Source organism: Psammomys obesus, unplaced genomic scaffold (genome assembly GCF_907164565.1).
Source record: "Psammomys obesus unplaced genomic scaffold, mPsaObe1.curated_primary_1811, whole genome shotgun sequence".
Classification (NCBI taxonomy): Eukaryota; Metazoa; Chordata; class Mammalia; order Rodentia; family Muridae; genus Psammomys; species Psammomys obesus.
In genome coordinates, this window is record NW_026585689.1 from 585,103 (window position 1) to 600,345 (window position 15,243).

At 38.8% G+C, this 15,243-nt stretch overlaps 1 protein-coding gene across 1 annotated transcript in view; it reads right to left on the reverse strand.

Annotated features, from left to right (window-relative positions):
- Cd96 (CD96 molecule) overlaps positions 1-14,849 on the reverse strand; it is a 46,518-nt gene extending 31,669 nt beyond the window's left edge. Inside the window, 4 exon segments of the mRNA XM_055593093.1 lie at positions 10,760-11,113; positions 13,365-13,564; positions 14,235-14,265; positions 14,699-14,849. Of these exon segments, the coding sequence (XP_055449068.1) occupies positions 10,760-11,113; positions 13,365-13,564; positions 14,235-14,265; positions 14,699-14,849 (736 nt within the window).
- Between the last annotated feature and the right edge of the window lie 394 nt (positions 14,850-15,243).

Below are 15,243 nucleotides of genomic sequence, written 5' to 3' on the forward strand. Positions count from 1 at the left end.
TGTAGAAAAAAGCTGACTTAGAATAGACACCAGAAAGCAAAGTTTTATGAACATATTTGACAAAATCAGTTATGGGGGAAAATGAGACTATTGTTAGCAGGTTTTTGTAGAAAATATTGATGGAGTATATTTAACATACTCAAGGAAAATGTGACCTGTATATTTGAAATGCAAGAAAATTAACCTTTTAATATTAAAATAAAAGCCAGTAACTTTTAGAGTTTCATCAACACTCAAGGTTACATTACTTTTATCAGCACTTCCCAGAGACTTTCCACTAGAACATGCAGAGACCAGACAACTATCACATGAAGACTTGCAATTAGTGCTCATTATTCACATTTGGCAATCGTAACTATTCTTATAGGGAAGTAGGTGTTCATGAATATATGTTTAAACAGAAAACACAACAGAGGTCTAGAAAAATGAAGAAGTAGGAAGGAGAGATCAGCTTATAGGGTACAAAAAGGTCAATTATAAAATAAAAAAAGACAAGTACAAAATTGGGGGGGAATGCTAAATATAGCTATTTCATATCCCTGAACACTGGCTAAGGGCAATATGAAATTAAGAAGCATCTTTTTCTTGTGAAACTGCAATCACCTCCATGAAAACAGTAGCAACCCTCAGTCTTTCCACCTACATGTTCTTTTCTCCATCACCTATACCCTTTGGTTATAGAGAAATATTTTCTCAGCAAAGAGCCCACCTGCAAAACTCAGTAATTTTTTTCCTACCCAGACGCTACTGTCACACACTGGGAACTTGATTTTAGCTTTCCCAGCTCCAGACGTGTGAGAGAATAAAGTTCACTTTCACTGGCCAGCCTGTGGTGTTCTGCGAAAGCACCACAGGTGAACCAAAATAGCAGGAGTCCAGCTAGATATTTAGTGTAGACCACCAGGAAAAAGGAGTCTTGAAGATTGGGGTAAGGTGTCCACATAGCCTTGACTGTGGGTCAGGACACTGGAGAAGGCAGCTTAGATCTCTTATGAATGGTGCTTTCATGAGAACCCAACTCTAGTGACTTTATCGAGACCCAATGGCCTAGCCCTGTATACAATCAACATACGAATTTGGAGATGAAGTTTTAGTGAAATCTAAGGGGGCTGCACTTGAACCCTAGCACTTAAGAAGGCAAATCTGCTTATGGTGGATTATCTCAGCTTTCACACACAGACTGAATAATTTCACTAGATGTAGAACTTCTTTGGGGGGGCTGTGGCTAATTTTAGTATTTTGGGCAAGTCTTCTGATCCTTAGTGTTTCTGATCCTTAGTGTTTTATTGTTTTCTGAATGACTTGTTTTCTTTTTCTTTTTTGCTTTTATGCTTCACTGATTTTTATTTGCTACTCTTATGAGGTTTCTTTCTGTTTGACTTTCAGTACTATATGACTATTGCTTAGATGGATGTCTCTGTGTTTACCTTATTTTGACCTTCTTAGACTTCTTGGAGGGCTTGATTAACTGATAGAAAATAGGGCAACATTGCCTTCATTGAAAGCAATCATCTTGTTTCTATTCCTGACTATCATACTTCTTTTTTTTAATTTAATTTTATTTTTTTTATTAGTTACATTTTATTAACTCTGTATCCCAGCCGTGTCCCGCTCCCTCATTCCCTCCCAATCCCTCCTTCCCTCCCTCATCTCCACCCTGCCCCTTTCCAAGTCCACTGATAGGGGGGGACTATCATACTTCTAAAAGTGTTTTGTTAAGACACGAAGGTGGAAGAGGGGTTGGAGGGGGGAAGAAAAAGTTGTTATCAGGAGTAAGGAGTAAGGAGATGAGAGAGGGCAATGTTGGTGAATATGATCAAAATATATCATATGTGTGTCTAAAACATCACAAGGAAATGTGATTATGTGTAAGTAATATATGCTATTATAAATTTTCTAAATGCTTCCCGCTGATTCTGAATAGTTTTGTTACCTACTATGGCTCTCAATGTTCATATTTTCTCAGAAATCTTAGTTGATTTATTTTACCAACTCTGTAGTATGGTTAACTTTTAAAAAGTATATCCTGTCTATTTTCTTTGGAGTATAGTAACATGCCTTCAATTGTTTAAAACCACCCACACCAACGTAAAGCTTTGTGCAAACATCCACACTCTTTCCACTTCTATTGATAAATAGCTAGAAGCTGCATCAATACTCGCTGTTCCTATTCCCGGTCTCCTACTCCCTGCTCATCCTCCTGTCTGATTTCTTTTCTGTTCCATAATGCCACCAACACAAGCTCCTGCTAAGTGCTCAATACCTTTCATGCTCCCTAATACAGTTCAATAATCATTTGTCTTCCCAGAAGCATCGGAATTGATGGCTGCTGCTTTTATGCAATTACCTTTCTAGGCTTCTGTGACCTGGTTCTCTCTCTGTCCTGTGGAGACATATCTCTTCACTCATCACTGCAGTCTCAGTTGAAGCACCAAATGGCTTTTCTCGTTTGATTTCTCTACCTAGATTGTTTCTTTCACGCCTAGAAATTCAGTCAGAATCCATGCTCAGGAAACTTACTAAAATGGTGTCTTTACTTAGGCCTCTGGACAAGCTGAGGAACAGCATAGCCAAATATGGACACATTGTTATTCTCAAATTCCTGCCTAAGACAAACACATAAAATACAACTCAAATAATCTCTGCTGAATCTGATCAGATCCTAGCATTCCCTATCGTAGTAGTGAGTTACATATTCTGAAAGCATCATGCTCGGCGATGCTTTGAATTTCAAATGTCACATAAGCAACACACCACCAGATTTTTATGGACAACCTACTTAAATATGGCTCTGGTCTGAACATCGATCTCCATCAATCTCTTTGCCAGTTTACTCAGAATTACCATCATGTCTCCTCTATATTGTATTGCTCTATATTGTATCTCCTCTATATTGCTATTGTATCATTTTCTAACTTAGCTGAGCTTAGATATCCTTTCTGCTTTCCCTCAATTTGTTCTCTGGTCCTTTGTCCAAACAAATACAAGCAAACTAATAAAAAACACACCCTATTTGAAATGCAAAATGAAAAGTATTAAACAAAACAGCTCCAATTAGTTTCTATGGTTCTTGAGTACACTAGTTTTCTTCACTAACCTTGCTTTCAGTTGCTTTAACTGCATTCTTTTTGCTCTAGTCATAATTCTTAGAATCCTCATGGTTGAAGCAGTTCCTTCATGACAGAACTTGTGCGTAACCTGTTTGCTAACAATTTCTGGGTTCTGTATCTCTTGGTTAATAACTGCTTCAAAAATTGGGAGGGCTCTAGAAAACCTTTCCTGATTTTTCCAGAACATCCTTTCATAACACTGTCCACTTTCTCCCTGTACCAGAGCTCCTTACTGTATAACATCTAATATAATATCTGTTCCTCCTGCTGGGTTTGGAGATGCTGGAGGACAGGCCCTCTCGTCTGCATCCCAGATCACCATATCCCTGGCACTCAGCATTATAATCTCTCAAAACTCTGTCCTGGACAAAGACTGCATATAATACATTGAGGAAAGTCAGTATTCAGGTACAAGGACAAATTAGCCTACAGGGAGCTTAATCACATAGGTAAAGACGTAGCTTATCAATACTGAATTTTCTTTTCTTGACATTTTTATATTTTGAAAGAAAGTTAGTGGTAAGCTTAGACCACTTTATCTATATCTATATCTCTTGGATTTCATTTTTTTCATAGGCTGTCAGTCTTTAGTACCTCCCCATATGTTTTTAATATTTTATGATCCTTCCCACTTTACAGTTCAGAAGCTAATATATATTCCTTTATTTTTTAATAATGTTATTAGTGATTTGTTAAAATTTGAATGAATTTTATATATACAATGTTTTTTAAATTATTTTTATTCCCCACATCTCCTTGATCCACCTCTTACTTTCTCAAGTTTTTGCCGCATTTTAAATTATTTTCACAACCTAGAGTCCAATTTGTGCTGCTCCTATCTACATATAAATGTGGGGCCATTCACTGAAGCATGATCTACTTACCAAGGCCCAGAATCTTTATTATTATTTATTACAATTTATTCATGTTGTATCCTGGTTGTAGCACCCTCCCTTGTCTCCTCCGAATCCCACCCTCCCACCCTCCCTCCCTCTTCTTCTCACATGTCCCCTGATAGCGGAGGTCCTTCTCCCCTTCCATCTAGCCTATTAGGTCTCATCAGGACTGGCTGCATCCTCTTCCTCTGTGGCCTGGGAAGGCTGCACCCCCTAGGGAAAGGTGATCATAGAGCCTGCCAATGATTTCATGTCCCCTTACTAGGTAATCCCTTACTCCTCTTCTAGGGAACTTACTTGGAGACTGTGCTGCTTATGGGCTACATCTCAGCAGGGGGTCTAGGTCCTTTCCATGCGTGGTCCTTGTTGGAGTATCAGTCTCTGCAGGCTGCCCTGGGCACAGAATCTTAAAGAAAACTGACTCTTCCTCTCCTTGAAACCATCAGATCTCAGTATCTTCTCAGCTAAAATTGGGAGCTCACAGTGCGCTCCTCCTCCATGCTAGAATGCTGACTAGTTTGATCTTGTGCAAGCAACTATAATTGTTCAGTGTTACAGCTTCAAGATGAGAGCATTATTATTCATTGCTTTCATCACTCCTTTTTTTTTTTTCTTGTGTTGCTCATGATGGAACTCAGGGATTTCCCCAAGCTGGGCAGACACTGTCACTGAGCTTCAACACCAACCTAGATTAACAAGATTCCTGCTGTCTCTTTCTAGTTCTTCTGCTATCCCTGTTGTTTCTGGCAACACTAACAACCCCCGGGCTTTGGTTGCAATTTGGGAAATTAAACCACGCCATACTCTTGTAACTCTTTGTAACAACCACAATTTTTCATATGCTAAAAGAGGAACTATCATATGAAGTACTACCAACCAAATAGCACTCAAATTTCTAAAATGTAGATCATCATAAACCAAAAACTAACTCAGGAAACTATGTGTCTCCAAATAACTCAAAGACTCCTAATTTAGGGAGAAATGTACCAAACTGTAGTGAGAATAAAGCAAATATAAAATGAATTATTCATTGTATTTCCATTTCTATCTGCAGCTTCTGTACATTAAGACACGAAGGACAAAATATTATAAACAGGGAACAGCTGGCTGCATTTTCCTGTTGAGCCCTCAGGGGACATGAGAACAGGATTTAGACACTTCTGTTTTGTAAATAGACCAGGAAAAATGACTCAGATGACAAGAGAAAGAAAACAGGAAGAGGTAATTAACCTAGGCACTTCTGAGCTTTGGTCTTTTCTTACTTCGACTCTTATGTATCACTTCAGTTTGCACTTGTTCATATTATTCGTAAGTGTTTTCACCTCAAGTGTGTGCCTTGCTTACTCACCTGGCTTGTAATCATGAATGTCTTGCAGAAGCTGGCACAAACAAGAGAAAAAGCAAGGGAAATTCAATATTATCCAAGAAGGAAAGATGACATGCCATTGAGTGGAGACTTGGCCATGCGTCAGACAACAGGCCCTTCCCCTACTTCTTTAGGCTAAACTCACACTCCTTAGTTCCATGTTAAGCCTAGGTTTTGTAAATATTTTGGTTTTTTTTCTTCATCTATATATTTCTTCTCATATATATATATATATATATATATATATATATATATATATATATGGTAATACTTCTGTAGCAGACACTAAATACTAACATGGTTTCTTTAATACTAGGCTATTGTTTACGTCTGATCTAGAGGATCAACAGCAAAGCTCAGACAGAGGATTGGAAATTTTCCAACGACAGAAAACATAAATATGGCTCTGATTTTCCATCTGTTTACAGTTTTCAGTAACTACAAACTTAATTACCTTGCATTGCCGTTTCTTTTAATAAGTACGTTTTTCTTAAAGACAATGTTACTCTTTTCTTAAAGACAATGTTACCTCTTTTCCATTCCAGCCTTCATTGGAACTATAAAATATCTTCTCTTTTATAGAGTACACCCCACTTGATCACAGGATAGATAGTGACAGTAGATAAAACTATGTAGTCATTTCTCAATGGAGTATTGACCAGAGCCTCAGAAATGTGATAGTATACTCTTTTGGGGTTGACACAATCTTCCAAGGTATGTTTTAAATCCAAAGTCAAGGTGTACTTTTGTTAATGTCTGCCAATATCTTATCGGAGTCCAAATTATTCCACTCAAAAATAAAAAGATAAGGAAGTTACTTTCTAATAAGAACTGAGATTTATAAAAAGTTATTGCTATTATTATTATTATTAACACAAGCCATTTGCAAAACTCCTACCTTATTTTTAATATTTATTTATTTGTATTTATGTCTAATAATGTTTTGCCTGTACATGTGTGCTTGGTGCCTGAGGAGGTCAGAAGAAGGCATCAGATCCCCCAAAACTAAAGTTACAGATGTCTGTAACCCATCATGTTACTAGGTCTTTAAAATAGCAACAAGTGCTTTTCACTGCTGAGCCATTTCTATCACCAGATTTGTACCTTTTAATAGGAACGATAGTATGTACTTCCTACAGATTACCTTGTTTAATTATCAAGATAATGGAAGCCGTGAAGGAGGAACTGTAAACCTCTACTTTGTTAGGTAAAAAACCAAAAGCTTAGAAACCTGAAATGATAGTATAGTGGGAATGATGATGTTTCTAGTGAGAGGCACATGCCATTCACTGCCTGAACCCAAAGGACCCAAAGCCAAGTGTTGCACTCAATAGGTCTTCTGAATCCCTTCATTTCAAAATAAACAGCACTCCACCTATGCCATTGTCAACTTGCCTGAAGTTCTGTTTTGTCCCATTTGATGGAATCCTACCATCTAATGTGATTTTGAACAGCATTGTCTAGGAGCAGCAGGAATTAGACTTGTAGAGAAGCCGAGAAATCCAAACCTGTTGTGTACCAGGGCAGCTCCATGCCTCCTGCCCCAAGGCTTTCCTGATTTAGCTTTTGTTGTTGTTTTTGTGTTTTGTTTTTTTCTTCATATTACCAGGCGATTCCTCCTTCCATCCCCTAAGTTTAAAACATTCAATTTCCAGTGCATATTCTATTTGCTGGATTTTATTTTCATTTTTTCTCTCCAAAAGGAACAAAAATCATTTTACCTTAGGACCAGGTCATGTCGGGCAGGTATTATTATAATAATTTCCAAAACAGCCTCGGAGAACTTACAAGACAGGCCACAAGTCAAATACATTTCTAGCCAGGATGGATCTAGAGCTTAAATTCAAGGCTCCTTCACAAAGGCAGGCCATGAAACCTGTACAGTCTGAATGCTATATGTCCAGGAGCTTCTGTGGCCTATTTACCTGCCACAGGTAAAATGAATCAAGATTCATTTTCATAAATTCACTCACAGAGCCACTCCACTTTTTTCATCTTTTATTGAGCAACTGGTACCGCCATGCAGGTGTGCACGCCAGAAGTCGCATGTCACCTTTAAGGCGTCTTCCTTCTTCATTCAGATGTCCTACATTTACTCTCTGATCAGATCAGGGGTGTTTCATACTCAGTACATAAAATGTGTAAGTTCCTTCCATATCTACCAGACTATCATTATATCTCTTCCAGACAGTTGAAAATGGTCTTCCCATGTGTTCCCATTATCTCTTCTTTGCTCACCTTAAAAACAGTCTCATACTGAAGCCAGAATCATCTTTTTTTGTGTGTGTGTTTTTATTTTTATTTTTTTTAATTTTCTTTTTTTTAATTTTATTTTTCTCATTAGTTACATTTTGTTAATTCTGTATCCCAGCTGTATCCTTCATTCCCTCCCCAATCCCACCCTCCCTCCCTCATCTCCTCCCTGCCCCTTTCCAAGTCCACTGATAGGGGAGGACCTCCTCCCCTTTCATATGACTCCGTTTTGTCAGGTATTTTCAGACTGGCTGCAAAGTCCTCCTCTGTGGCCTAACAGTACTGCTCCTCCCTTGGGAGGTGGGGAGGTCAAAGAGCCAGTCATTGAGTTCCTGTTAGAAATAATCCTTGTTCCCCTTACTATGGGAAACCAATTGATTACTGAGCTATCACGGGTCACATCCGAGCAGAGGTTCTAGGTTTTATCCTCTCATGGTCTTTGGTTGAGTGTCCATCTCAGAAAAGACCCTGTGCCCAGATATGTTTGGTCCTTGTGGAGCTCCTATCCTTTCCACATCAAACTCCCCTTCTTTCATATGATTCCCTGCACTCTGCCAAGGGTTTGGTTATGAGTCTTAGTATCTACTTTGGAACACTGCTAGGTAGATTCTTTCAGATGCTTTCTGCAGTAGACTCCTGTCATACGTTCAATGCATATCCCATTTGTCTTTCTAAATGAGGATTGATCATCATACCCCGTGTCTGCTTTCTTGATTATCTTCTTTAGGTGTATAGACTTCATTATGTTTATCATATCTCTTAGGTCTATATAAGCGAGTATATTCCATGTTTGTCTTTCTCCTTCTGGGATACTTCACTCAGAATGATCTTTTCTAGATCCCACCATTTGCCTGCAAATTTCATGATTTCCTCTTTTTTGATTGCTGAGTAGTATTCCATTGTGTAAAAATACCACAATTTCTGTACCCATTCCTCCATTGATGGACATCTGGGTTGTTTCCAGGTTCTGGCTATTACAAATAAAGCTGCTACAAACATGGTTGAGCAAATGTCCTTTTTGTGTACTTGAGTAAATTTTGGGTATATGCCTAGCAGTGGTATAGCTGGGTCTTGAGGAAGCACTATTCCTAGTTGTCTGAGAAAGCGCCAGATTGACTTCCAAAGTGGTTGTACCAGTTTACATTCCCACCATCAATGGAGGAGGGTTCCCCTTTCTCCACAACCTCTCCAGCATGTGTTGTCATTTGAGTTTTTCATCTTGGCTATTCTGATGGCTATTCTCAGGGTCGTTTTGATTTGCATTTCCCTGATGGCTAATGATGTTGAGCATTTCTTTAAGTGTTTCTCTGACATTCTATATTCCTCTACAGAGAATTCTCTGTTTAGCTCTGTTCCCCATTTTTTAATTGGATTACTTGGTTTGTTGCTTTTCAGCTTCTTTAGTTCTTTATATATACTGGATATTAGCCCTCTGTCAGATAAAGGGTTGGTGAAGATTCTTTCCCAATCTGTAGGCAGTTGTTTTGTTTTGATGACGGTGTCCTTTGCTTTACAGAAGATTTTCAGTTTCATGAGGTCCCATTTATTGATTGTTGCTCTTAAAGCCTGTTGGAGTTCTGTTCAGGAAGTTGTCTCCTGTGCCAATGAGTTCTAGGCTGTTCCCCACTTTTTCTTCTAACAGATTTAGTGTGTCTGGTTTTATGTTGAGGACTTTGATCCACTTAGACTTTAGTTTTGTGCAGGGTGATAAATGTGGATCTATTTTCATTTTTCTGCATGTAGACATCCAATTAGACCAGCACCATCTGTTGAAGATGCTATCTTTTTTCCATTTAATGGTTTTGGCTGCTTTGTCAAAAATCGAGTATTCATAGGTACATGGGTTTATTTCTGGGTCTTCTATTCAGTTCCATTGATCCTCCTTTCTATTTCTATGCCAATACCATGCAGTTTTTATTACTATTGCTCTGTAGTACAGTTTGAGATAAGGGATGGAGATACCTCCAGATGATCCGTTGTTGTTCAGAGCAATAAGACAACTAAAGGAGATCAAGGGGATACAAATTGGAAAGGAAGAGGTCAAAGTGTCACTATTTGCAGATGATATGATAGTATACATGAGTGATCCCAAAAATTCAACCAGAGAACTATTTCAGCTGATAAACACCTTTAGCAAAGTGGCAGGATACAAAATCAACTCAAAAAAATCAGAAGCCCTCCTGTACACAAAAGACAAAAGGGCTAAGAAAGAAATTAGGGAAACAACACCCTTCACAATAGCCACTAATAACATAAAGTACCTTCGGGTGACATTAACCAAAAAGTGAAAGACCTGTTTGAGAAACACTTCAAGTCTCTGATGAAAGAAATTGAAGAAGATCTCAGAAGATGGAAAGATCTCCCTTGCTCATGGATTGGTAAGATTAACATTGTGAAAATGGCCATCCTGCCAAAAGCAATCTACAGATTCAATGCAATTCCCATCAAAATACCAACTCAATTCTTTATAGACCTTGAAAAAAAAGATTCTCAGCTTCATATGGAGAAACAAAAAACCCAGAATCTCCAAAACAACCCTGTACAACAACAGAATCATCTTTTTATAACATGAATACAATCAAATTACAAACATCATCTTATCCTCTTGTTGGAAAAAATTTCATTTCTTGATATGATTCTTATGTTAAACAGTCTTGGACATAGGCAAGAAGGTCAGGCATGATCTGGTCCTCACTGTGTCTCTAGCTTTATCTACAAATCTACACACTTTAGTTCCACTTGCACCTTCCCATGTCCTTAAACCTTGCAAAAATATTTCCTATGGCTGCCCTTACCCCATTTATAGGTCACCCACAACCACCCACACACTTTTAAGTTGCATTAACAACTACTCATCTTCAGTTTAGGTGTTCCTTTCTCAGTGACCATCTCCCTGGATTCTGTTATGCTCTCATTTACCTGTTGTTCTTGTTACAACACTTGACCCTGTTGGAAGTTCACACTCCAACAGGGATTATTTGATCTGTTGCTACTTCCTGTATCAGGCAATACTTCATTCTGCTAAGTCTTTGTACATGGAACACAAATTATAGAACATGGCTGTGGTCTGTGTGTCTTTGCCGGATTAGTGAAAGCTACATGAAAGCATTCCTTCCTGGGTAGGTTATACTCACTGGGTTCCACAATGAGATTGTAGACTATAGTCTGGATGCCTTCTGGATACAGTGTAATGCTGCACTCATACTTTCCAGTGAGGGTGGAAGAGATATTCTTTAAGTATAGAGTCTATTTTGTTACATTCTTCAGAGTTTCTATGGAAGTCACCTGTGATTTATAGGCATAGCCCTGGGTACAGTGGATGCCATGTTGGGGATTATAAACAGCAATCAGATCATTTTTATCCATGACCTTGGACCATAGCATCTGTACGAAGAAGCCTTTCTCCTTTGTTTGGCAGGTCAAGTTGACATCAGAATTAGGCAGAAAATATATGTTTTCTCTTGCATTGAATATTTCTTCCCATACTCCTGGAAAAGGAAGGATATGAATAATTAGTTTGCATTATTCAGCTGGAGTGCACCTTTATGTTTGTGTGTGTGTGTGTGCTTAAAAAAAATCATTTTTTGTAAGAATACAAATCATGAAGTGACTCTTAAAAACCTGGTCAGTTCACTGATATGAGAGAGCAACTGAAATTTCTTCCTGGCTGCCTTAGGTGTAGAAATCTCCTTGTGATTTAGGATAGAGAAAACTATTGACACCTGAATATTTCTGTTGATTTGCTTAAAAAGTAACTGAAGGCCTCTGAATAATGTTGAATAAAACTAAGTGTATTTGAAGATTTATTTCTATTACTTTAAATTATATATATGAGTAAGCGTTACATGTGAATGAGTGATGTCCACAGATCCTTCAGGAACTGGAGTTACAGCTAGGTGTGAATTTGCCAGATGAGTGTACTAAGAATCAAAGTTAGGTCCTCTATAAGAGCAGGAAGTGCTCTTAATTGCTGAGCCACCTCCTCAGCCTCATAAATTTAGGCTACTTAGAGACAGAAGTACCCTAGCAAACTTAACAGGAAACTGTTAATATACCTGAATATTGTCAATCTTTCTGGATCACCATCTGTAATTATTAGTCTAAATGTAGTAGTTTTCTTTTCAAACTTTATTTGAAAGTTCTTCAAAATGAAGTGACTCTTATTTTAAAACACTATGTGTTCACAAGAGGTTTTTATAATGCTATCTTTTTTATCTTCGCACTTCATAAGAGTAATATCGTTAGGCTCCCTTATTAAAAAGAGAAAGCAAAGCACTGGGAAAAGAAGTAAACCATTTAGAGATTCACTCCCTTAAGAGAGCATGAATTCTCTTCACATTTAGTCACATCTCTAGTTTTCCTTTAACATTAACTTCATAACTCCACACTGCTTCCTACATTCTGGCTGAGTGGAATAAGAAACCTGACATTCCCTCTGAGAATGAGGGACCTTCATCTCCATGTAGTTACGTTTCCCAAGGGGGAATGAGCAGATGCCTCAGGTACAGGTTCCCTAGGGCCTCATCTTTATGTAGCGCATGAAATGCTAGACATAAAAGCAGAGCCTCTCTTCCCTCAGCAGCCTGACTGCACAGTACAGACCACTAATAATTTGTTCAGCATTGAGGCTTTGATATCTTCAGAAACGCTGGTCTCCGTTTTAGAACTTACCTTTACAGAAGTTGTTTGTTATTGTGACAAGTACCCTTGAGCTCACAAGGGGAAAGGATAAAAAAGATGACAAGCTGCTGAGAAAAAGCAAGGACCTCAAAGTCACTCAATGGATAGGAATTATTATTCATTTGTAGATGCACAAAGTTTGGGTAGACAGAGGAAACACATTTGAGTGTAACTCCCTGAGACTGATCCTTCAATAACATGCTCTAAGCCTATCTAGATTACCAATTCCAATGTGTCTTTGATTCAGAAATTCTCCCAATCTTCATAGCCATACACTGTTAAGTCTTAAGATACTCAGGCTTTCAATAATAATCTTGTACTATGGTCTTCAAAACTAAGCTCTCCTCATTCCATTTTGAAATGGGCCTTTTAGGTTTTGGTTCCCATTGCCATAAAGGACTCCACTTGGCTTTCCAAGGCATTCCTTGTGTGTGACTGAGTAAAACTTAGCATACATCAAACCACTAATGACATTGAGAAATACTTGTTAATTTGAAGAGGGAAAAAAAAGCTTAAGAAAGAATTAAAACCTGAGCAAGGTTTTCTGACCGTGGACATGATTGTGGGGCTACTTTAAGTTTGCTGCAGTTGTCTTTGTAATGGACCAGGAGTACAGACACACAAATTTTCCAATTTCTCAAGACTCTTTGAGAGGGGAAAATGTTGAAGAGAGGCCAGGACAATGACACTAACCATTCATTCCCTTTTTGATTTTACTGCTCATTAGGAATCCTATCTTGACTCTGGCATCTTTCCTGAAGCTTGCCATTTAAATACATAACTGACAATCTTAGCAACAGTTTGCCCTAGTGGGCAACTCCTGCAGCAGTCATGAGCTATTTCAAAGGAGCAAAGGTTCCCAAAGCAGCCATCTGAAAAGACAAGATGGACTGGAAAACTGTGTTTGGGTGATGGAGTAAACAGCATAGTATGTCCATTTCCCCCATTGTCTCCCTGAACTGCTCACACCAGCATTTCTGTAAACATCACACCAGTCAACTGATGTCTCTGCTAAGCAAACTCTGGCACCCTATTCGTGCTCAAAAACCCCAACTTTACTACAGGGTTGAGGCTGTTGATCACTTGGCAAGTCCCCAGGAAATGAAATGCAGACAGGAAAGTAGTGTGGTTCAGGGCTAAGTATAACCTTCACAAGAACAATGCTGAAACTGTTCTCTGAAACCTTGTGTCTCACCTTTAAAAGACTTTTCCATATCCCAAGATTCTCTCCTTCAGTCTCTTTGTCAGTCAAGCTGCTTCTAAAATCGAAACAAAGGGAATTGTGCAGAGCAGTCCCCGTGTGCTTTTTATACGTTTCCTTTCAAGAACACAAAGTCATTTAGCAAACACGAGCTTGCTGCCTCTCATAATAGCATTTCAGTCCAATCTTAAGATATATTTTTCATTCCTGAATTGCCCCAGGGTGAAAGAACAATGGTTAACATATTTGATTTTAATAAACTCTGAAGAATAACAGGGAGTAATGTCACTATTGTCTAGTTTCGAGTAGGGAAATCCACATTTCTGTGGGCACACGGGGCGGGGGGTAAGGAGGTGTAAGGATGTTTTTTCCACCCCTTGTCTTTGGTAGTGTGGAGGCCAGATGGAGAAATCATTCATTATGGTGGTGAGGGGCCTTTTTAGATAACGGTCTAAGAGCTTTATCTGGCTAACCCAAAACCCATAAAGAACCACACAGTACATTGGTGGGTATGTTAAGTCAGATGGTCCTGATAATTTTTCCAGAGAAGGTTAGGAGTGCAGATCCTTGAAAGGAGGACAGAAAGTGATGTAACTGCTCAGGGTACCTTTTTTCATTGCAGCTGGAAATTCTGGTAAAGTAGTGAAGAGATATAATAAAACCAGTCAGGGGATGTGTTGTAATGATTCTGAGAGTTGGTGTCCCTATTAGATGAAGACATTATATACCTGGAGAGGAACTTGTCACCTCTTACTATATCTGTCATAAAAATTCACCAAAAACCCAAACTTACTGAATTCTTACTTGGAATATTTAGGCATCTCTTATTGCATTAAAATGGGGAAACTTTAAAAAGAGAGTGAGAGAATGTCTCATTAAAGCAAGGGAGTGTGATTTTTAGAGCTGCAGATTCACTTTTAATAGAATCCCTGCCTCTCGCTAGGGTGGTTTATTAGAAGTACTTATAGGAGGAGGCTGTTGGACAAATCTGCCTTCTCTCTCTCTCTCTCTCTCTCTCTCTCTCTCAGCTTCTGGATCATGATCCTAATATCTAGGAACTTCTGTAGCCTGGACACATCAGATTTTACTAATTTTCCTTTGGGATCCATTTAGACTCTTAGTTAAGACAATTTTCAGGTGCCTATGGCATATGAATTGAATGCATCTGGTATCCTGAAGCGACAAAACCTACACGGCAGCCCCTCCATGGCTGTTTGCTTGCAGCAGGTGGCAGCAACAGCCTGCAGACCAGAATGGCTATCCCAGGTGATGGGAATGGCCCCCACAGCTTTCCGGATCCTGGTAATATTTTCTAAAGGCCCTTTCAGCAGGGGAATAGGCATTCTCTGTACTTAAAAATAACTCTTCTATGAAGCCATATCAATCTTTCCTATTATCCTCTCTGCTCACCAAATCTCAGCTCTTACAGCATTTCTTCTGCCTTCTATTCCAGCCTGCTGCATATGAAAAGGAAACAGAAGCTGCCGCTTTCACAAAGCAAAGAGCAGCCCTGAACTTCTTGAACTCCAGAGGCAAATGTGATTATTTACAAAGGGAATGTGGAACACGCGTTCATTTCTGCTGGAGAGGCAAGCCCGGACTGTGTCTGCAGAAAGTTTTTAAACAGTCTATCTAAACATATCAATTAGAAAAGGGTACTTTGAAAAGCAGCAAGGTGAGCAAGAGGTAAACTTATTATTGTGGCTTCTACAGTAATTAAACTAATACACCTGGCTT